Raw genomic sequence first — 24,902 nt, 5'->3', positions numbered from 1 at the left:
CTGTGGTGGCTAGGATATTGCTGGAATGTTCTAGATAAGGCATTGCTAAGGCATTGTTAGGGTGTTCTGGGTAGGGTGGTTGTTAGGGTGTTCTGGGTAGGGTGGTTGTTAGGGTGTTCTGGGTAGGGTGGTTGTTAGGGTGTTCTGGGTAGGGTGGTTGTTAGGGTGTTCTGGGTAGGGTGGTTGTTAGGGTGTTCTGGGTAGGGTGGTTGTTAGGGTGTTCTGTGGTGGCTAGGATATTGCTGGAATGTTCTAGATAAGGCATTGCTAAGGCATTGTTAGGGTGTTCTGGGTAGGGTGGTTGTTAGGGTGTTCTGGGTAGGGTGGTTGTTAGGGTGTTCTGGGTAGGGTGGTTGTTAGTGTGTTATGGGTAGGGTGGTTGTTAGGGTGTTCTGGGTAGGGTGGTTGTTAGTGTGTTATGGGTAGGGTGGTTGTTAGGGTGTTCTGGGTAGGGTGGTTGTTAGTGTGTTATGGGTAGGGTGGTTGTTAGGGTGTTCTGGGTAGGGTGGTTGTTAGGGTGTTCTGTGGTGGCTAGGATATTGCTGGAATGTTCTAGATAAGGCATTGCTAAGGCATTGTTAGGGTGTTATGGGTGGTTGCTAGGGTTTTTCTAGGTTGTTATGAATAGACTGATATATGTGGTTGGTCGAGTGTTATGGGTGGTCGCTGGAGTGTTGCTAGGATGTTCTTGTTGTTGCTAGGGTGTTTTGGGTGGTTTTAATGGCATTACTAGGGTGTTATGAGAAGGATGTTATACATTAGGTGATTGCTAGATTGTTAAGAGTAAGGTGTTATAGGTGGTTGGTCGAGTGTTATGGGTGGTCGCTGGAGTGTTGCTAGGGTGTTCTTATTGTTGCTAGGGTGTGTTGTGTTGTGTTGTTGTTATGGCATTACTAAGGTATTATGAGAAGGATGTTATACATTAGGTGGTTGCTAGATTGTTAACCCTTTCACACGTAAGTTTAAAATATTCTAACTGACCCCCCAGCGTGAGTTTTTCAAGGCAACCATTATTTAGAACCTGTCACTTTATCGTTTCCATGGTCACGCGTCATTGCTTGTCACGTGACACAGTGCAAACACAACACAGCGCTGAATGAATGATGATCTGCTTTTATGTAATTTTCTCTTTTTGATTCAAAATATTCAAAAATATGTTAGATATAGCATGAAATACAGATATTCCGATTGTCAAATATGTGCATGTGGATGTGTTTGGTTGTTTAAACACTTTTATAACGATCGCGTTAGTTGAGCTGTATGCGCGATGGGCGGCGCCATGTTAGTTTAGACTTTAGCTTATTCACTGTATCCCCAGAGTTAGATATGTCCATACATACCATATCATCTCTGTGTGTGCAGTAACTCTGTCTGACGCACCCACCGCTAGCCTAGCTTAGCACAAAGCTTAGCACTGTGTCTCATGTGACCTTGTTATTTGTACACACTTTGACTATACAAATTACAACATGTAAATAGGAAAATGTTGGTGTTAATTTGTCACTTATTGGGAGCAGTTTGCTAGCTGGAGCCGAACCGCTAGGCAGCTAGGCACACACGGAGATGAAAAGGGTACCATTATTTTCCAGACTATAAGTCGCTCCGGAGTATAAGTTGCATCAGTCAAAAAATGTGTCACAAAGAGGAAAACAATTCATATATAAGTCGCACTGGACTATAAGTCGCATTTATTTAGAAATTTGTTTCACAAAATCCAAGACCAAGAACAGACATTTAATCTGGAAAGGCAAGTTATTCAACTACACAATAGCACACAGAACAACAGGCTGAATAGCGTGAAATTCAATAGTGTGAAATAGTGTGAAATTCACACTTTGTCTCATACTGAAGGAAAAACTTAAGGTGCTTTATGCAACCAGGCACAGATGTCTTCAACTCTGCTCCCAGGGACCCACAGTCCTCCTGAGTTCAGTTCCAACCCTGATCAAACACACCTGAAGCAGCAAATAAAGCTCATCAGGATCACTTGAAAATAGGTCGGAAATCAACTTTGCAGGACTGTGGGTCTCCAGGAGCAATGTCGAAAATGAGTAGAAATGAGAGGGTATTTTCAGTACATTGACTATGGGAGCTGAGTGACATATCTTACACGGGTGATTGTGGGATCGACAGTGAAGCAGAGTGACAAGTCAAAAATGTATAACAATTCAAGCAAATGAGAGGCAAAAATGGAGGTATCAGCCAGTCGCTATGGTGAAGGCAGTGAGGTTTGTCATAAACATTTCATGTCATTGCATAGCATATTACTAGATTGAAATCAGATCTCAAGATTGTAACTCTAGAAATGCATTTCTTCAATGTTAGTGGATCCACAAGTTAATAGTCTTGCTCTATCAAGCACCACAAGTAAAATGCACTCACCTGGTCCTCAAAAGAAAGCGCTTGTCCCACATCTCGAGGGAAGCCGTCTATAACTATACCGCTGGCCTCTGAGATCTTCATGATCTTCTGCTTGATCTCAGTTATGGTAGTTTCCTAATGGGAATGAATAAACGTACTCGGGTAAAAATAATACACTCGAACCACAGAGAAAAATGCAGTAGCAACATTGCAATTTTTACAGACTGAAACTAAATTGGCAGTAATAAACCTAATTTCTGAAGCAATTTTGCCCTCGTGGATCAAGTACCTGCAGGGAAATGTGCTTTGTAATTCCGGGCTATTTTAAACAGCACAGTGAATCAGTTTGCATGGAAGATGGTGGCATGACTTCTCAGATGAGTGGGTCTTCAAAGGCAGCCATTCCATAATTCACAACAGTATTTTAGATCATTCCCTGAATTTCTTTAAGCATCTTTCTGAAAGGGTAAAATTTATAAATAATACACATCAACTTGATGACATATCCCATTCTGTGTGATTTCTAGTGTAATTGAAGAGTGCAGCGACATTTTCAGATCATTTGAATGTTCCTAAGCGCTGGAGGGAGAATATATTCAAGCGTAGCAAATCGGATGATGTGGATGGCATTATTTACGACGGAGATCTAGCGTCAGTACCAGATTGCTCTAAAAATAAGTCTTACATCAGTCATCATTTGTTGCTCAGTATGGAATGCAATTTGCATGACCAAACGTTATTTTTTTGTATCACTATATGAAGAGATCCAGGCACGGTTCAAAGCGGAGGATATTTTTAGAATGCAAGACGACCGCCAACCACATGAAATCATTATGACATCAAATCCATCCAGAAATAAAGCCAGCTATCCTAATTTGCAAATCTGTATGTGGTTTTGATAGAGTTGATCAAATGCATGAAAGTTCTGTTCGGTCTGCTTTGCATCTGATTGAGTAATCGACATTAGATTACATGAAATGTGTCTGTGTGGCATCAAAGGTAAACAAACTGTACATTTGCTGATTTGATTCACCATTTACACATAGTAAAATTGCTCTGAATTGCCGAATTCATCCATAAGCTTACCCTTACCGAAGTGAAAGTCCCCTGCATGGGTGTCTTATTCAACAGTATAGTGCAATAAATTCTCAAAATTCCCAAAAATCATGGAAAACGATTCATCTAAATATGTATTTAAAGGAGTGGTTGATTATGATTTCACTTTTCTAACTTTAGTTAGTGTGTAATGTTGCTGTTTGAGCATAAACAACATCTGCAAAGTTGCAACGCTCAACGTTCAAAGCAAAGGGAGATCATTTTAGGAATTTAAGGACTACAACAAACAGCTGGTAGGGACTACACAACATTCATCCCGGGTTAGTGACATCACTTGACCCTTCTCTACGCCCCACCCTTCTTAGTTACTGTTGCTACGCCTGACAAGCTTTTGTGCCTGGCACGTCTATTACAGTATGCACCGGTGTCAGACGTTCCCAAGGAGATAATTAGTCATTTTTGGCGAACAGGTGAAATATCTGAGAGAGCAAGACAAAAGGGACTGCAGTATGCATTCGAGGGATAAATTCACGACATAATATGCAACCGATTAGAGAATCATTTCATCAAAATTGAAGCTAAAGCCTATATGTAAGAATTTTGTAATACAAATATCCAAAAATCACTTGCACAGTGTGATATATTTCCTGCAGTTGTGTACTTACAATATCCCAAAAGTCTCCAAGGATTTTTTAATTCAGAGAAATTCCAATTTTAAATAATTGGCCGTCCCGGAAAGAAATGTCGCCTGTCAATGACGCAATATCCGCGCTATCCTCGGTTTCCGCTCGTACTGCCATAGCATGATGTAACCATGGCGACAGATGATGACAACTGCGTAGTGCGTAATGTTTAGCGGCACGCTGTTCTTATTTCGTTCAAACATTATGGACCATGGCAAGCAGACTTTGGGACAAAAAAGGAGAACTAAAATGAGGATCAATATCGGCGTGGCGTTTTCGAGATGCCGAGAGCTCCACGAGTCACGACTTGACAGCAACACCGCTCTTGAACATTCTTTATTAGACAGGTGAGCAAATGTACATAAAACAAATCAGTGGTATATAGCTCAACATGATGAAATGTTAGAATATGATCAGTATGTTATTCGTGTTGATAGCTTACTAGTAAGCTGCTAGGTTCATATAGCAAACGAACACATAGAATAACATTATAACTTTCAACACACTCAAATGCTGTTTAGTGTGATAGTGTAACGTTAGACCAAGTGAAACAGCGCTGCGTTACCTCAGCGCTATTAATTCAGCACTTGCGGGTAGTTCGGTAGAATTAAATATACTTTTTCTTTTATATCCGCGGGACTCGCGTGTGATATCTGTCTATTATTAGAAATTGCGAGCTTCACAAAATTTGCAAAATTCACAAAACAATTCATTTTTTTTTTTTTTTTTTTTTTTTTTTCAGGAACCAATTCCTAACATTCTCAACATTCTCTTTAGGTTCTATTTTTGCATCCATAAACTTGCAGGAAAGTTTTGTGTGACAAACCAAGAACTGACACAGAACATTGTCTAATTAATATTTTTTGTTTTATTAATTTAACCATAAATTAACCTTAATGTTAGGGGAACACTCCCCAAACCTAAAGGGAACATTCAATTTATCAAAACCAATTTCCTGGCTAGGAAGGAATGCTATCTGATACATTGCGCTTCTCTACTTCAGAATTCAGAAAGAGGAGCTTACAGAAATTAGAAAGTAAGAAAAGGGAAGAAAATAAGTGCCTGAAGACAGAGATGTGAGAGTTACTCACATTAAAAATTTCTTTTTCACACTGTGAGAGCCGAATAAAAAGAAACAAGCCAAGAACCCACGACACAACGCTTGGTAAGACGAAAGGGTCTGATATCAATACCACATGCATTATAATATTTTTACTGACGAATAAAAATAGCATTGTCACAGTCTGTCAAAACGATGGATAAATAATTATTCATAGCGCAACGTCTGATAGCATCAGCAACATGATTCCTGCGTATTGCTTTATTGAGACTAAACTGGCCAAGTTGCTGACCAAAAGATGTTTAGAACAAATAGTTTTCATAGCTTAGTTTCAATCAATTTTGCACTAGTACAGAAGGTTTGAGAATTAAAAGAAAGCTTTATCATAATACAAAACCTAACAGTAAATCTGATTTGAGACGTTTCCGCTTATACGTTCCATTTTACAGTCTGGGAAAAGTCTCCTTTGCTTCCCTAATCCAGGATGGCATTAGTGGAAAGTGGCTTTATTTCTCTGGCCGAGTCAAGAAGCTCGACTCAACCTGTGTCTCAGTACAAAGGTGCATTTAATGCAGCTAAGGATTAAATGACATGGGTTGGTCATTTTATCCCCCGAGTCAATAATCTTTACAAATAGACTGCCCTCCTCTAAAAGCGTGCAAAGCCTTTCTGGAGATCCCCAGGGAATCAACACCCAGTAGGAGGTCTTCTGTTTCTCTTTCAAAAGCCTTGTAGCAACATTGAAAATGACAGATGCTTATTCAAATTAATAAATTGTGATTCTCTAGAATACTTCATTAAATGGTCTGAAAAGACAAGACATTTTGGTGGCTCCCCGTAGAACCCAGCCCCCAACATTCCAACACACACACACACACACACACACACAGAGACATGTAATGTGACACCCCCACCTCAGACAGAGGAAAGGATTGTGACCATAGTCACTCTTAAATGTAATAAATATATCCCCTTTTGTGTTAAGATGTGTTTATAAACCATAGGAAAGCATATATATTTATTAGTGTAACATTAATCGAACTTTAAATGTCTATACTAATGCATAATAATATACCTTTGTATTCCTATTAATGTTAATATGATGTGTTTCGTATCTTTGTAATTCTCTAAATCTAACGGAGTCGAATTCCGATAGCAGAATGCAGTAACGTACATTGTTTTACACATTTCATATTTCTGGGGCCGAAAAGTTTAAGTCAAACGCTTTGGTAATCCGAGCAAGAGGGATGTTCCCAGCGGACAAAGGAACATTCTCCCGCTCTTGAATCACTGAAGGTGATTGGACAATCCACCAGAAGGCGGCGTTACCCATACATTCCTTAAAACCCAAACGCTCTCCCTTCTGCTCGCTCTCTCGCGTCCTGCCTTCGTCTACTCATCATGTGAAATCTTCGGACCTGAACTCCTTCAGGAGTTCCCTCCTTTTATTTGTTTTATCTCAGTCTTTTGTTTCCTTTTTAAATTCTCCTTTGTTCGTTTCCACCTACGAGTCGAACGAACGAAGCCTGAATTCCTTCAGCAACTCCACTTGCAACCAGCCTTCAAAGCTCCCGCGAAAACGTGCTCTGGCAACGAGCACGCGCCCTGCTTTCGAAGCTTCCCGAGAGAACGCACTCTGCTCCCAAGAACACGCGCAGGCTGGACACAGCTCGTGCACGCAAACGAACCTTTTGCAAGTATCAAGCTCTGACGAGTTTTAATGTTTTAAGGTGTTTGATTGATGTCTCTCTCAAGGGTCTGTGATGTTTACTGTTCTATGGTCACTCGTGACCATTCTCTCTCTCTCTCTCTACAACCTCCGCGCGTGCTTCGGCGCGCGCGCCCCCATTCTCTCTCTCCAACCCTCACTCTCTCATCATCTGTTGTTTGTCTTGTTTGTTAACTGTAAGTAAATGTACATAGATATATAAAACGTGTATCTTGTGTAGTAGCCTATATTCTGTAGTTTTGCATTTATTAAAACAATATATTCAACTGTTTCCGTGAAAATGCTTGTAAAACGAGTCAATGAGATTTAAAGATCCAAGAGCTGCCAGAGCTCTTATTATTTACTAGTTTTAATTTTATAAACACAGGAAAATTAATGTTCACGGCCAGAAAGTTAATATTTCTTGGAGTTTATAAGAAAGGATAACTTTATTGAGAAATTGATAGTTTAATCTTACGGTCGTTGCTGGACAACACCGATTTGATGATTACATAATTTCCCTTAAAGATTACCTCATAATCGATCTGAAATGAGACTATTGATGTATGAATGAGGAATTATAATTCGTTGTGATTGATTATTCATATATTCATATAGTCTATCTTCAATTTCGATAATTTAATGTAACTGTAATATGCAATATATTAATCATATTCATGATTAGTTATTAAAATTCCCTATGGATCATTTGAGCTAATTCATACGGACACAGAGTCCGAAGCATAAGGCATAAGGTCTACATTGTTTGGTGGAGAATGCGGGCAATCTCAAACTTTGTGTTTTACGAGCAAAGACGCGAGAGCCCACGCGCTCCCATTGAGGAAACAAGCGCGCCCTAGTAAGGCAAAAACCACGCGCGCTCACTGAAGGACTGTTAGAAGGCACGAAGCCGATCTCAGTCAAAGCAAATTGACCCCTGCTAGATATGTTTAACATTTTCAGCCCCTGTTAATTGCTAAAATAAACTTCGATGTATTATATTAATATTGTTTCGGTAAAGAGAACAGAATCTCTGTACATTCCGTACATTCTGAATATTGTGTTACCCACGCGCGCGCTCCAGCGAGAGTCCACGCGGTTCAGTGAGGAAACGCGCGCGCCCAAATGCGAACCCACGCGCGCTCACTGAAGAACTGACTGGCGCCGAGCCAGCTCAGCTACAAGCATATTAACAGACGCTGGAAGTGACAATACCGGTAAATGTCCTAGAGAAAAGAATCTCTGTTCAGCCTGTAATTAATATTGCTTTAGCCCGCTTGAAATCAAACGAGTTTCTTTGTTCACGCGGTAGATTGGAACAGAGCGAGTCTCCTCCGTTTCGATAATAGGCCTAATAATAATATTAGATCGTTAAAATAACGATAACTCCTGGTCAAAAATTGGATTAGCTACCCATTTTGTAAACCTAAGACATTTTTAAATCATAAGTGCTATTGTGGTTAAATGTTTACGGGAACCCAACAACAGATGATAATTCCTGTTTTCCACATTTGAGTAATAAAGTGCAGTGAAGAAGTCCTGACACGTTCTCTCTTGTGCAGTATAGCACCCGAAGATCTGTAGAGATCTTGTTTCCTTTGTGATTTTATTGCCGAAAATCAGCACGTGACTGAGCTGAACGCTCTGAGCTCTTTAGAGTCACATTTAAAATTGGTTGTAATTCCGCGGACTAAACACCAGAGGTCCTTCTAGGTGTTCAAGTCTCAAAATACGCGCCCCAACAACGTCACCCTGCGTGAGCACCGCCTCCCACTGACGTCAGCCTGCATGAGCGCGACTACGCCATCTCGTGGCCGTTTCAGATAATGCTCTCGTACTGCTAAATTCAAGTGTTCTATGATGAATAGTGAATTAGCTTATGTCTAAATTCTCAATAATTATTGGCATTTCCAGCTTTGCTCGTGCGAATATTATTTTGTGTTAGACAATTTTCCTGCTTGTGACTGGTACATTTACTTTGAGTTTGGTTCAAACAAGAGTTGAATTAAAACTTAAATTAAATCCCAGCCCAGCCATTGAGAGCCCAGTTAGAGGGAAGTCCGCCACCTAGTGGCCGCCTCCCGCTAAAGCGGTTCATTCAACTCGTTTTTCTGTTTCCAATTCTGTGTGAATTGCTTTATTTCTGTTTTCTCGTCTGATTATTTTATAATAATTACTGATACTTTAATGCATCTTAATTATTGTACAATATCATTCTGATCTCTCAATCCCCTTACACGCTTATCTAAATTCGAGGTAAACCAGATTTAAATTTTGGGATTTAAATTGTGTGGCTGTCAGCCACTGTCATCCACTAGAAGGAAACAGCGCCACCACGTGGCCTTGTGGATACTAAGTCGGTGCCACTCTTTTCCTCCTTTCACTCTTTTGAAGTGTGTACTTATTTCATCTTTCCCTTCTGATTATTTCATAGTAATTACTGATGCTTTAACGTCATCTGGATTATTATAAAATATCACTCTGATGTTTACATTTCTGCACAGGCTTATTTAGATTTGAATTCAAGCTAGTTTGAATTTAATTTGAATGAGTTTGTCTGTCCAACCAGGTTGACCACTGAAAAGAGATACGCCCCCTTGTGGGACAAACCCACTACTGCGGCCTGTCTCTTCTTCTGGGGTCATCCTGTCTTTCCATTATTTTATTTTATTATTAATTTTTTTTTTTTTTTTTTTTTTTTTTCCAAAAAAAAATTATTACAATTTTTTTTTTATTCCTAATTTTCTTATCTCTCTTTTAGGTTAGGTTATTCTGATAATCACCAACATTATCATAATTCCCTTTTTGTTTTACCATTATTTCAAAGCCTTTGCCTTTATTTCTACATACATAATTACTAAACTTGGTTTAAACAAGAAAGCCTTAATTGACTTTAACTTTCACCTGTTTACCCCTTTTTGTGTGTTTATGTGTAGTTCTCCCTAGGGCGCTGTGGTGATTTGACAGTCATCTCTGGTTGGTTTCCAGCGAGCGGGGTCACCTGGCCGTCACGACCGACACCGGCCGTGCGTGAGTCTCGGACTCTTCTGTCTCTTACCATTGGGGCGGCACGCAACTGCTACATCAGCAATTTGGCACTCCAAGGGTAAGGTCAACCACGCCAGCTGACACACAAGGCAATTTCGGGACAATTACCTGAACCAGGGCCTGCTGCAGGGGCCCGGGTTCCGGTGAAAACCCCATTTTTGTCGTGCTGTCTGGCAGTTGACACCTTGGCGTTGCCAGGTTGTGTTTAAGGTCGCAAGTTGTTTTGAGAAGGTCGCACCGTGGTACACAGAGTAACAGAGGGCCCGGGTCCACTGCGTTCGAGTGTTTGGGACCGTCGAGAAGGTTGACCGCGCCGCTGGCCCCCACCTGAGTGACCTCATTTCACTCCAGGCAGACTAAATAAGGTAAAACCCATACACTTAGTATAAGCCACAGAATATTAGATATTCCCCGGTCATTTAAGTGTTTGGCCCCTATCCTTTTCTCCAAGCCTCACCATCTTCCTAGGTTTTCAACCCCGATAGCCCCCACTCACCTGTAGGCCCTATCGTAAACTCTGGCAGTGGTAATAGGCTTAGGCCTCCTTATTCTCTCTGACACATACCGTGTTACTATTGTTTGATTTTATTTCACTTTGATCTGTCCTATCCTTTGTTCTGTTGTGATTTGTTTCTTTCATTTCACCTAGAAACAGTAACCTGAGAGAGCCATCAAGGAAACTAAGTAGTGGAGTGACCACCAGCAGCCGGGGCCACCACGTGACCCGCCAGGCTACTGCTCGTCACAACCCCTAGTGCAGGTCCTCAGACGACCCAAGTTAATTGGCTCCGTGAACTGTCTAACTGTTGGCATCAGTTAGCCCCAAAATTCTCATAAACGGCATAGCCGTATGATCATAGCTCGTTAACCTTAAAACGAACTTGCATTGGTCTCTTTGTGTGTGTGTGTTCTGTGTTCTCTCTCGCCTACAGTGTGCCAAGGTCACGGCCGTCCAGTATGGCTGCCCAGTGGGACGAACTCGAGTTGTGGTTGAGAGCCATGACGACCGACTTCCTGCCCGGAGACGCCGCTGACACAGAGCCCCGGAGCCGAGAACAGCTGGACACCGACCTGGTCGAACTGATGACCCACGATCCGACACAGAGCTACAGCTACAAGGACTGGGCCAAAATCGTCGGAAGCCTCGCACACAAACTCGTCGCCCAGGCACGGCTCAGCGAAAGGAGCCACATCAACCTGGAGCAGGAAGCAGCAGCGCTAAAGCTTCAAGCAGAGGAGGCCCGGAGGAACCAGGCCCACACCCAAAGTCGTCTAGAACAGCTACTTCTCCTGATCGACACAGACCAAAGAGAACAGTCGGAGAAAGAAACCTGTAAAGAACTCGACGAAAGACTCCAACAAAGTGACGCTCTCCTTGAGAGAGCAAAGACTGAACTAAGAGACAAAAACGCTAAAGCCACAGCCTGTGAAAAACACTTACAGGTGGCCAGAGCTGAAATCCATGAGCTTACTCTGCAGAGACATGATCTCAGAGACGAACTTGACATTGTTCACAGAGAACTGAGCCATTCTTACAGACTTAACAGTGACCGGGTAGGGGAAACACACACCACAAAGTTTCCCCTGACCAGCCGGTACACACCAGCCAGCCAACAGAAACCCCTGCCAGCAGAAAGGGGGGAGCCCTCACAGAGAACACTTACCGCTCAACGCGGCACGGCTCCCAAAGCTGAAGGGGGCGGAGCTGAAAAGGGTCAGAATCCCCTCCAGACGGATTGGGCCCCCAACCACAGCTCTTCCCCCACGAACTCTGACAAGTTGGCCAGAAACATCCCCACGTTCACTCCAAACCTTGCAGGAGGCCATGATGTACATGCTTACCTTCAAGACATTGACTTTCACCTGCAAACTGTCGCCAACGTGACAGCTCGGGACAAGTTTTGCCTGCTCAGAATTACTTCTAGCCGTGACGTGCGCAGCTTCCTAGACCGTCAACCAGAGACTGTCAAAAGGGACTACCAGCAGCTGCGACAAGCTTTGATCCGTGAATTCTCTGATCCAGAATCAGAACAAGGGGTCTTCACCGCCATGGACGTCAAACAGGCCCGACCTGAACACCCACAGACCTACTACGGCCGACTCCGACACGCCTACTTCGGAGCACGAAACGAGCCCGGTATGGAAGAAGATGTCAACTTCAGGACGCTGTTCCTCCGAAATCTGCATCCCACAGTGAGTCACCACTTAGGCGTTCTGGCCTGTCCACGTAGCATGTCCACCCAACAGCTACGTGACTTGGTCCACAAAGCTTACACCAAGCAAAAGACTATTTCCAAAAAGACTGTAAAAGACCCCACAACCTACTCTGTCTCTGAGCACTGCTCAGAGCTAGACACAGAAGGCGCCCAACAGCACCACAGTCACAGACTGTACCACAGAGAGTCAAGGCCGTTCCAAGCCAGCAGAGGGCAAAACAACCGTGACGGTGCTCATCCAAAGCATCGGAGCGAGCGCTCTAAGAGGTTCTGGGACCTGCATCACCCGCCGTCCAGAACTCCAAGCCCAGAAAGCCAGCCCTGGAACCCCTCTCGACATGCTACTGGTAAGCCCAAGCCTCATCGCACACCAGAAAAACACAGTGCAGCCACGTCGGAGACAGCAGAGATCGTGAGGATGCTGAAAGAGTTTCTTCACAAGAAACATCGCAAGAGAGACAAGGACGAACCAGACATCTTATGTCTAAGCATAAGAACTGAAACCAACACCCTGTCTGACTGCCATCTGCCTGAGCCAAGCACCACGAACACTGCTCGTCCCCCACAGACTACAGAGCTAGCTGTCACACCACAAAGTGACAGCTCCGCTCCAGCACCACAGCTGACAGCTGCACACACTACACGAAACAGCACAACACATCACACCTGGGACCAACATCACAAAGTCCCAGGAAGTGCTGTTCCGGCTAGCTGCCCCCGCAGCAAGCCACACGTCCCTCCCGGGGACAACCCACCAGACATTGTTATCAAATCGCAACCCATGAACTTTGCTGTTACATCACCAAATAGCAGCTCCACCCACTCACTCATTGTTGCATCACAAACTGACAACACCTACCATTCACTCCGGCTGACAACAACAGCCCCGGTGCCACAGTTTCTGGGAAACCTCCTTGAAAGGGGGGTGACCAGGAAACCCTACCTAGCCTGCACTTTGGAGAAGGAAGTGAAACTTGAAGCCTTGATAGACACAGGAGCAGACCTCACTGTGATCTCATCTCAACTTTTCAAAAGACTCAAAGTCAAAGCTAAGAGACAGAATCGAACTCTTGAATCCCACACTTGTGAGCTAAATGTGCATTCATACAGCCAAAATAGCATCCGGCTCGAACAGCTAACTCTAATCCACCTGTCAATAGGTTTTATGTCGCTGACTCACCCTGTGTACGTTTCACCAATGAACACTCATCCACTCATCATTGGCAAAGACCTGCTGGATCGTTTCGAGCCCTTACTGGACTTCAAAAAGCGAACTCTTTGGGCCCAAGTGCCAGAACCTCTCCCCATCCAGTCACACAGGCCACCCGAGCCAGACTGTCAGATCACAGAGGTCACGAGACTTTCCACAGAGCCAGACTGTCAGGTCACACAGTTCATGGGAACTCCCACAGCCAGTCACAACGACACAGACTTAGCAACAGGTCAAGTTTCAAGTTCGCTACCCTGCACCTTCCAGCCCACAAAAGACTTTAACAAATGCTGCGCCAAGGTCAAGACTGACCTGCAGCCACATGACCAAACTCCTGCCCGCGCCAAGCCTGGCGCACTAAACGGAAAGCGGTGGTCACACCCGACCCACCCTCCCGCCCTCACAGTTGCAGCGACTACACACTGCATAAGACTTTTACAGGCTACACGGCCTAACACTGTCCCGCTTACGCGGGCTCCGCTGTCTGCAACACCCAACATAGCGGACATGCGGGCTTCTGACACCACAACAAAGACTTTGCGTTGCCACCACTTATACCCCTCCTGCCACCCTTGCACGCCGTCTAAACTCACTGACAGCCAGTGCCTCAAACCGCTACATGACATGCACACGCTGCATGCAGACAACATTACGGGTTCTGCACCTGTTGACATCACAGCGCAAAAGCTTGTGGTGAACAGTTGCAAAAGGGGGGTCATGCCAATGTTTATCTATGATGCATCATGTGCGGCACAACACAACACCAGAGTCACTGACGAGACATTGAAGCAAGCGACCGGCTGGCAGAAAGATGTGACAAAACATGGGCCAAGGCGAGCTAAACCTAGCTGCCACCCACAAAGCAAAAGAACTGCCCTGTCCAACCAAAGACAACCCTCGTTTGCCTCTTCCTTCCCTTTCTCTCTCTCTCTCTCTGTCATCTGTACCAGGTTGCTGCTGTGGGTCGTCATGCTGTGCTGTCAGCCATCCAGAGGACAGCTGCCACCGAGAGAACCACTGAGACTCCTGATCACCGACTGCGGAACCTACACTCAGCCAGTGTATGGTCGACTCATCCAGTCCCGCCCGGTCTACAGAGCACACTACCTCAGCACCGCAGCCCCATACACCTGGGCAAGTGCCCAACGGACAGAGGACTCCCTCCCTCACGCCAAAGCCAAGGTCGAACATCTGCTCAACCAACTGGAGAAAGTGACTGCCACGCAATCAGGACTCCTAAGCACCAACCACCGATCCGAACGGTTCCTGGGAGCGTTGCTCGGAGCCGTAGCTGCCGCCAGAACTCTTTTTAACATTGGTATGTCCAGTGTCAACGCAGCGAACCAGACTGTGAACTCAATGAAACCGCTGTTTAATATCTTCCAGAAAGACTTTGCCCAGACTCCGCTGTTTACAGCACTAACGACAGACATGCTGTGGGAGGTTAGCTCCTCCACTGACAGCCTAGCCACAGGTGCAATCCCACCGTACCTGAAACTCTTAAGCCTTGTGCGAACTGTGCTGGCTTCCAGCATCACCACGCCGGCTGACCCTCTACAAACACACCTTGCTTACTCTCTGGGTTGCGCCACCCCACTTCACGTCAACCCCGAGCAGAGAGAAGTGGGTTTTCTCCTAAACCTACCCATCATCGAGCCAAACCGAGCCTACAGGCTCAAAGACATTGTCAACATCGGGTCCTGGAAAAGCAGGACCCAGTTCAAGATATGCACTCCAGGCGTAGTGGCCTACCACGACAGCGACACCCTGCTGTACCCGGCCTCAAACCTGCACGGGTGCACCTTGACCAAAGACGGTCACTATCTCTGCCCTAGCAAGCCCGTCCTCAGAGACAACACTGGAGGACTCTACAAGTTGCAACCCCTGGTCAGCCACACACGCTGCCCTGCTGAAGCTAAGCCTCGCACACAAGTCACAGAAACACAAGCAAAGATTGTAGGTGAACGATGGCTGGCTAACACACCTGCGCACACAGCCACTGTCACTCACGAACAGCATGATACAACCAGCCGTGTCAACCTGCTCAGCCAGAGTATGCCGACTCAAGTACCGACAGGTGCCATCTCACACCTTGGTAACCTGTCATGGTACCATCTTCCGAGCAAAGAGTACCAGACAGCACTGGAACTCCCATCCTTTAAGAACTACAACGTCACCTTAGATCCAGAAGGAGATCTCTGGTTTGAGAAAAGGGGGTCCCAACTCACGAACATTGCTCCTGGCAACACAGCCCTCCGAGCATGGGCAACCGCCAAGCCTGAATACCTCACCTGTGTCCAAACCTGGACCGCAGCTGCTACTGTTGGATCTTTCCAAGGTCACCGACCACGCACCGACACTCGTCTTGGCCTTCACCCTGTGCCAGACTCAACGAGATGTGAACATCCACAGCCAAGCTCACAAAGCCGCGTCGGCGGTTTCTTACAGAACCCCACACCATCGACCACCTCAACCCCATGTGAGCTGAGCCAACAGCCTTGAAACCACCTGTCATCCATTGTGCTAAGTTGTTGTTCGATGAAGTCCATCCCCTGACTTAATCGAACAAAAAGGGGGAATATGTAGCAACATTGAAAATGACAGATGCTTATTCAAATTAATAAATTGTGATTCTCTAGAATACTTCATTAAATGGTCTGAAAAGACAAGACATTTTGGTGGCTCCCCGTAGAACCCAGCCCCCAACATTCCAACACACACACACACACACACACAGAGACATGTAATGTGACACCCCCACCTCAGACAGAGGAAAGGATTGTGACCATAGTCACTCTTAAATGTAATAAATATATCCCCTTTTGTGTTAAGATGTGTTTATAAACCATAGGAAAGCATATATATTTATTAGTGTAACATTAATCGAACTTTAAATGTCTATACTAATGCATAATAATATACCTTTGTATTCCTATTAATGTTAATATGATGTGTTTCGTATCTTTGTAATTCTCTAAATCTAACGGAGTCGAATTCCGATAGCAGAATGCAGTAACGTACATTGTTTTACACATTTCATATTTCTGGGGCCGAAAAGTTTAAGTCAAACGCTTTGGTAATCCGAGCAAGAGGGATGTTCCCAGCGGACAAAGGAACATTCTCCCGCTCTTGAATCACTGAAGGTGATTGGACAATCCACCAGAAGGCGGCGTTACCCATACATTCCTTAAAACCCAAACGCTCTCCCTTCTGCTCGCTCTCTCGCGTCCTGCCTTCGTCTACTCATCATGTGAAATCTTCGGACCTGAACTCCTTCAGGAGTTCCCTCCTTTTATTTGTTTTATCTCAGTCTTTTGTTTCCTTTTTAAATTCTCCTTTGTTCGTTTCCACCTACGAGTCGAACGAACGAAGCCTGAATTCCTTCAGCAACTCCACTTGCAACCAGCCTTCAAAGCTCCCGCGAAAACGTGCTCTGGCAACGAGCACGCGCCCTGCTTTCGAAGCTTCCCGAGAGAACGCACTCTGCTCCCAAGAACACGCGCAGGCTGGACACAGCTCGTGCACGCAAACGAACCTTTTGCAAGTATCAAGCTCTGACGAGTTTTAATGTTTTAAGGTGTTTGATTGATGTCTCTCTCAAGGGTCTGTGATGTTTACTGTTCTATGGTCACTCGTGACCATTCTCTCTCTCTCTCTCTACAACCTCCGCGCGTGCTTCGGCGCGCGCGCCCCCATTCTCTCTCTCCAACCCTCACTCTCTCATCATCTGTTGTTTGTCTTGTTTGTTAACTGTAAGTAAATGTACATAGATATATAAAACGTGTATCTTGTGTAGTAGCCTATATTCTGTAGTTTTGCATTTATTAAAACAATATATTCAACTGTTTCCGTGAAAATGCTTGTAAAACGAGTCAATGAGATTTAAAGATCCAAGAGCTGCCAGAGCTCTTATTATTTACTAGTTTTAATTTTATAAACACAGGAAAATTAATGTTCACGGCCAGAAAGTTAATATTTCTTGGAGTTTATAAGAAAGGATAACTTTATTGAGAAATTGATAGTTTAATCTTACGGTCGTTGCTGGACAACACCGATTTGATGATTACATAATTTCCCTTAAAGATTACCTCATAATCGATCTGAAATGAGACTATTGATGTATGAATGAGGAATTATAATTCGTTGTGATTGATTATTCATATATTCATATAGTCTATCTTCAATTTCGATAATTTAATGTAACTGTAATATGCAATATATTAATCATATTCATGATTAGTTATTAAAATTCCCTATGGATCATTTGAGCTAATTCATACGGACACAGAGTCCGAAGCATAAGGCATAAGGTCTACAGCCTCCTCGCTAAAATATGGTGCCCTCATTTCCAGCGCCACACACTTCTGTGCTCGGTTCACAAATGGAACTTAACATGCAGGAAAGGGTGTGTGGGTACATTGCTATAGGGAGGGAATTTAGGAAGTGCTGCTATTGTCAAGTCTGGTAATATAAACAGAATAACAAAATGCAGTAAGCTCTTTAAAAAGTCACTTCATTCATAAAGATGTTCATATGTTAGAGTCGTGTTAAAAGGTCTAGAAGCAATTTTAACCATTCGTGTTATATCCAAACCACCGTTCATTTTAATTCTACATGCATCTATGACAAACAAAATTCAGTATGGCCAAAAACATCTAATAGTGAGATCTAAGAAACACTTTACATTTGCTGTAGTTTATTTACCATACAGTAACTGAAAATACATCTGTCCACTGTATTGGACACCATGTATTAAAGGGGTCCTATAATGCCCTTTTACGAAGTCTTGGTTTTGTTTTTGGGGTGTACTAGAATATGTTCTTATGCTTGATTGTTAAAAAAAATTATCTTTTACATATTTTACATTGTTACAGCACCTCTCTCCCCAGTCTGCCTCGAACACGCCAATTTCGATGAAGCCCCTTCTTCCAAAATACTGTGCTGTGATTGGTTAGCTGGCTCAGTGTGTTGTGATTGGCACAGCTTGGAGCGTCTTTTGAAAAATTTCCCACCCCTCCATAACTGCGCGGTCTTCTCTAGTGTAAATATTAAGTTTATTTCAAACCAATTCAGACCCTGACAATTTTAACGAACAAGAGGTTCGTCAAGAACGGATTTAATGAGCAGACTTTGCAAGCACAGATTTCACTAGGCCGTTTCAGAGTGGTGTGTTTTTTGTAATTTTCAAGCTGTTCTTCGTTAAATGTGCAGCGCTCAGATAAACGTTTGGGGTTATAATGTTCAGGAACAGTGTTTAAAATAAGTTAACCACTCTAAGTTCATCAGTTTTGGAAAACGTTGTGGAAAAAACAGTGTCTCTTTGACATAGCGACAACACTGTCTTCTCTAATGCAGCTCAACCAGGCCTCGTCCCCTTTTTTGCGTAGTCCGTGACTGTGGACTATTTAAATAAGGAACACTGTGACTTCATAAGATACTGTATTACAAATAATATTGCCTTCCAAATTATCCTAATGCTAGGATTGTGGTTATTTCTTTTAAACAATGTGAATGCCTCAGTTGAGCATTTATTATTTGTTTGGTACATTTCACTGTGGATTCTCTGGTAAATCAGTCGCAATTTCGGCGCAGGCTTTATGGACTCGATGGTAATGCAACAACACGCAAGTAACTGTGTTCATTCTAACGCCTGATCTGTGACCAGTGATTTCTGATATGTAAGGATTCATGTTGTCAGTAAATCAAACCAGTGACTTTCTCTTAGTAGGATGGAAATAATCTGTTATTTAAACTGTGAATAAATTATATATACGTAGAAAGGGATCAAAAAACGCTCCCTTTACTGAAGCTGTCAATCAAATGAATTGAAGCAAAAAGATTATTAAAATGGTGAAAACAGGTCCTACAATATACATTTTTCCTTATACAGATATGTATTTTAACCTAAAATGTTGATGTTAAAAAGTCATGAATCATGGCCATATCTCCTACCTATTTGTTAATAGGTAATTTCGATGGGAATTTCCATTCAGCACTATTATGATTTTTTTTTATATAAAAAAAATTGTTATGCAACTTTACATTGGACATTTTAACTAAATATTATGGGTAGTTACACTATTGTGTATGTGGTAGGAATTTTGTCTAAGCACATGCAGCATTTCTTCAATCCATCAAACACAGATACTGGTACAATTTGTGATATTTACGAATCAGGGAGAAGTTCATAAAAAAATGTTGTAACTGTTTTTGTAAAGGGTATATTCTTTGCTTTCTTACAAATTGTCATAAGCTTGCATTACAGTTTTTTTTTACAATCCCTATAGGACACATTCTCAATACTTAGATCCCTTTTTCAAAACTATTTACACAGTTCTCCTAACGAACTTTCATCTTGGCACAGCAGTTTGACTTTTAATATATTCAAAAACACTTCATTCATGTCTCAAGTCAAGTAATTCTTCCATAACAATAGCAAAGGTTTTCACCCAAGAAACATACCTTGTCACTCATAAAACAATGAGCTAAAAATCACTAACAACAGGTAGCACCATATATTTTCTTTAAGTCAAGTCAAGAATATTTGTATAGAGATTTTCACAATACAGATTGTATCAAAGCAGCTTCACAGTATTAAATTAAAATAATAATAAAACGTACATATTTGGTAATGCTAATCAATAGTATTATTCATTGATTAATTAAATTGAATATCCCCAACTGAGCAAGCCAAAGGCAACAGTGGCAAGGAAACGAAAAACTCCATCAGGTGACCTAATGGTGACCTAAAACTCCATCAGGTGACCTAATGGTGACCTAAAACTCCATCAGGTGACCTAATGGTGACCTAAAACTCCATCAGGTGACCTAATGGTGACCTAAAACTCCATCAGGTGACCTAATGGAGAAAAAAAAAAAAAACTTGGGAGAACCCCGGCTCAGTCGGGGGCCAGTTCTCCTCTGGCGGTTATGAACTAGAGGCCGGATTTAACTGTAAGATTAAAACATTTATATGAATGCCTGGCTGAAGAGATGCGTCTTTAATCTAGTTTTGAACTGGGAGAGCGATCTAAGCAACGAACAGTATCAGGAAGGCTATTCCAGAGTTTTGGAGCTAAATGTGAAAATGCTCTCCATTTAGTAATGTATTTACAACACAAGAATGACACTTTTTACTGCTTATAATTCACTGCAGCATTTTTGTTATATAGTCCAAGTCTCCATTACAGAACAAAATTATTCATAAGTTTCCCCTTTTGTATCGATGGTGTAAAAATGAAATGTAATGTAAAGACTAAACCTGTTGTGCGTTTTCAGCTAATTGTTTTGATAGTATAAAAACTGTAGAAATGTAGCAAATTGCTGTCTTATTCATTTTTGTCTTATGCTGGAAACAGTTTTGAAAAGTGTATGTAAACATGCTGTCTTTATGTTCAGTACCTGTGGTGCCAGTTCCCCATTGGTGATGATCCTGGCAATCAGACTCCATTTTCTGTTGCTGGTGGCGTTATGGATCATCTTCTTTCTGAGTAGCTCACCCACTGAGACATATTCAAAGCCATAGCGCTCGGCAATCTTCAGACACTGTGTACCTTTACCGCTGCCTGGGCCACCTGTTTGAGAAGACAGCAGAGAGACATTTGAACCTGTACAGTCGCATATATGCAATGTAGGTATTTGAAAGATACTTTCATATTTGGTATAGTAATATTCAGACAAACAACGCAATTTCATATTTCATTAAAGAAGTTAATGTTAAGTAACTTCAATTTTTGCGTTTTTAATCAGTGTTTTGAACAAACCGGTTGAGTGAATAATTCAACGACTCACTTACAGACAGTTAATTGTTTTGATTCTGAATGAATCATTACTTTTTAACAAATCTGTTGAATGAATGATTCAATGACTCATTCATAAAGACAGTCACCTATCGCCACCTTTTGGCATAACAATCTAACCTCCAAAAAAGTCACTGAAAAATATATGTAACGCCCGTTCTCTTACGTAGAGTTCTCTCGTACTGCGTCGAAGAACTCTACGGGAAAGATATTTCTTTGTCGAGATTGAAGCCTAAAATTAATCCTTAATTTTGTAATATTGTAAAACGCTTTTCTGAAGCATACAACCTAGGCGGAGCAATACAGCTCACCCATTGGCTGCTCTGCCAGAAAAGCACAGCCTATGCGAGGCCAGAGACGCTGACCAATGAGGACGCTTCGCGCCCTTCTGCGTCACCTCCCGCCCAAACAGGCGTGGCCTAGGCCTATAAATACGAGCATAGCTGTCTAACACGCCGATTTTCTTAAATTCAACGAAGCTGCACGCATCGCTGGATTGATTCGAGCCGCCACAGCCGTTTGGAACAAGCACCTCAGCAGGACGAGCCCTTACCTGAAGCCGCTGGTCATCGCCGCCTTCAGCCGCCGTTCCCTGCTGCGCTTCTCCGGCGTGGAATATCCTTTCAGTTTTGTGTGTGTTTTGTGTGTGTGTTCGCCTACCGCGGCACACATTTTTTCCTCACAAAAGAGCAACGAGTGTCTTTTTAAAGATGTCTCGCGTTTCCTGCGGCTCCTGCCGAGCCGCGCTCATCGACGGGGACCACCACGAACTATGTGTTTCCTGCTTGGGCGAGGAACATGCAGCTCTCGGTGATGGCGGCTGCCATCACTGCGACATGATGCCAATCGCGACTCTGCGGACTCGCCTTGCATCTTTCGCCGAAGCTGCTCAACCGCCCCCTGTAGCGCCGCGCCGTAAGAAGCGCCGCGCTCAGCGGGTCCCGGAACCTCCCTCCACAAGGAGCTCGCCACCGCCACCGCCGCTAGCTCCTCTCAACGTGTCGCTTGAGTCGCTCACCGACGGACAACAGCCGCAGCACGCCGCTTTGTCCGTTATGGAGGACGACCAGCAAGCCGTATCAGAGGGGGATGACGACTGCTGTTCGCTTCTCGCTTCGGAGAGCGAGGGATGGGCGAGCTCTGTGGACCTCCCCTCCCCCGCCGTTCCGGAACGTCGAGGAGGGAAGATCAGCATCGAAGCAGAGCTGATGCGTCTGCTCACACAGGCCGTATCGAGCCTCGGCCTCGAGTGGTCGACGCCCGAACAACCTGCACTCAACCGGCTGGATGGCCGCTTCATCTCTGGAGACCGCGCTGCGCCCCCCTCCAGACACGCACCCTTTCTTCCTGAGCTTCACGAAGAGGTAGCGAAATCGTGGAAGGCGCCTTTTTCAGCCAGAGTACGTACTTCTGCCTCGCCAGCATTCTCCGTAGTGGACGGTGCTCGAGACAGAGGCTACCACGCTCTCCCTCCGGTCGAGGAGGCTGTAGCGACTCACCTTTGCCCACCCTCTGCTGGACGGCGGGCTAAGGGAGTCCTACCATCTAAAGCTTGCCGCACATCGTCAGCTCTGAACGGCCGCGTGTATTCCGCCGCCGGACAAGCTGCATCGGCGCTGCACACCATGGCGGTGCTCCAAATCCACCAGGCTAACCTCCTCTGCAAGCTAGACGAGGAAGGCCCGGGCGCGATCAGTGTTCCGGACTTACGTAGCGCCACAGACCTAGCTCTTCGCGCTACAAAGTCCGCCGCACACGCCATCGGCAGGATTATGGCCTCAGCTACTGTTTCCGAGAGACATTTATGGCTGACTCTCTCTGAAATGGCGGAGTCGGAGCGCTCTGCGTTCCTCGACGCTCCCATTTCACCGACTGGCCTCTTCGGATCCTCCGTGAAGGACTTTGCGGACCGATTCGCCGAGGTACAGAAGACTTCGCAGGCCATGAGACATTTCCTGCCAAAGCGCTCCAGTTCCGCAACAGGCCGCCCTAAACAGCCACCTGCCCGAACTCAGCAGCGCCCCGCGCCCGCCGCACCGGCCCAGCAGCAACAGGCCCGAGAGAGACCACGGTCTCGCTCCGCCGGACGCCGCCCGCCACCGCGTGGTCCTCGGCCCAAGATTTCACTCAAGCCCGAGGCCTCGGCGCCATCCTAGCCCTGCTAGGAAAAAGACGGTGTTCGGGTCCCGCTGCGGCCGGACTTCCACCAAAGATTTTCGCTTGTACAGCCCTAAGTTCCGTGTTTGTACCAGTGTATTTAGCAGCCAACAAACCGGCCGTAAAGCCCGTTTGCCTGCACACAAACGCCGTTTTCACGGCGACCCAGATAAATCTAAAAAAGAGTTTAATTTCTGGTGTTCCGGCCAAGGCCGATGGTGTAATGTGTGTAACTGCAATGCCCACCCAGTGCCCATTCATTCACACAAGCACAGCCCCGTTCAACACAGGGTTTGCACACATAAAATCGGCTCATGCCGGTTGTGCTTTACATGTAGTGAGCGTGCCCACTATCCAGTGCCCACAACCACTACACACTGCACGTTCCGCGGTTTCTGTAAAAACGAAACTAACGAACGGTCAGTCAGTTCACAAACACAGTGTCCCCGGTGTTATAAATGTGCCCGCTACCAAGCGCCCACGTTTATTCACAAACATAACGAGCCCCGTAGGGCTCGCCCCGCGTGCTCTCTCTCAACTCAGAGAGTCGAGCGCGCGCGGGACGCATACTGTGTTAAACATGTCCCCCGCCTCAGACGCCACGGCGTCCATGTTACAGCACACGGTTGCTCTCGTGTCGCCGCCATTTCGCGACCAGGGCCCAGATTACATTCAACCCCTAGTCACACGTGCACATGCATGGGAAAGACTTCCCGGGGTCTCAGAATGGGTGCTAGAGACTATAAAAAGAGGCTATTCGCTACAGTTTCATCGACGCCCTCCCCGTTTCACGGGAAAAGTCGAAACCACGGTAAAAACAGAAGTAGCACATCTACTTCGAGCCGAAATAGCGAAGCTATTGAGCAAAGGGGCCATAGAGCCTTTATCTCAAGCTCAGAGCGAAGGGGGTCTGTACAGCAGATATTTCCTGGTACCGAAGAAAGACGGGGGTCTCAGACCCATTTTAGATCTAAGGCGTCTGAACAAAACGCTAACAAAGCGGAAGTTCAGAATGCTCACGACCAGAAAAATCCTCGCGCAAATTCGCCGAGGAGACTGGTTTATGGCGATAGATCTGAAAGACGCGTATTTTCACATACAAATTGCGTCACGTCACAGGCGATTTTTGAGATTCGCCTTCGAGGGCCGGGCATATCAGTACACAGTCCTGCCATTCGGCCTGTCTCTAGCACCTCGTACATTTACAGTGTGCATGGACGCGGCGCTGGCACCCCTGAGACTCCGAGGCGTTCGAATTCTGAACTATTTGGACGATTGGCTGATTCTAGCTCAATCGCCGTCAGAACTCGCTCACCACAAGACACTAATACTCGATCACCTCGAGTGCTTAGGTCTGAGAGTCAATTGGGAGAAAAGTTCACTGTTTCCCAGTCAAAGGATCTCCTTTTTAGGACTGGATCTGAACTCACTGTCTATGACAGCACGGCTGTCATCACAGCGCAGGCGAAATACCCTGCAAATGGCGAAATCCTTCCGCAGCGGCCACATAGTGCCGCTCAGGAGATTTCAGAAAATGCTGGGCCTCATGGCCTCAGCCTCTACAGTGCTGCAGTTGGGCCTGCTGCGCATGCGCCCACTACAGT

The 24,902-nt window shown here is 44.7% G+C and overlaps 1 protein-coding gene across 1 annotated transcript in view; it reads right to left on the bottom strand.

The window, feature by feature from the left end:
- The window catches only part of ak5 (adenylate kinase 5), a 116,446-nt gene that overhangs the window by 79,934 nt on the left and 11,610 nt on the right, over nt 1-24,902 (bottom strand). Inside the window, exons 4-5 of the mRNA XM_079611880.1 lie at nt 20,744-20,916; nt 2,383-2,496 (exon numbers count right to left, since the gene is read on the bottom strand). Coding sequence (XP_079468006.1) covers nt 2,383-2,496; nt 20,744-20,916 — 287 coding nt within the window. The remainder of the gene's footprint in view (nt 1-2,382; nt 2,497-20,743; nt 20,917-24,902) is intronic.

Source organism: Phoxinus phoxinus (genome assembly GCF_949152265.1).
Source record: "Phoxinus phoxinus genome assembly, chromosome: 5".
NCBI lineage: Eukaryota > Metazoa > Chordata > Actinopteri > Cypriniformes > Leuciscidae > Phoxinus > Phoxinus phoxinus.
This window is presented reverse-complemented; position numbering and strand designations above follow the sequence as displayed.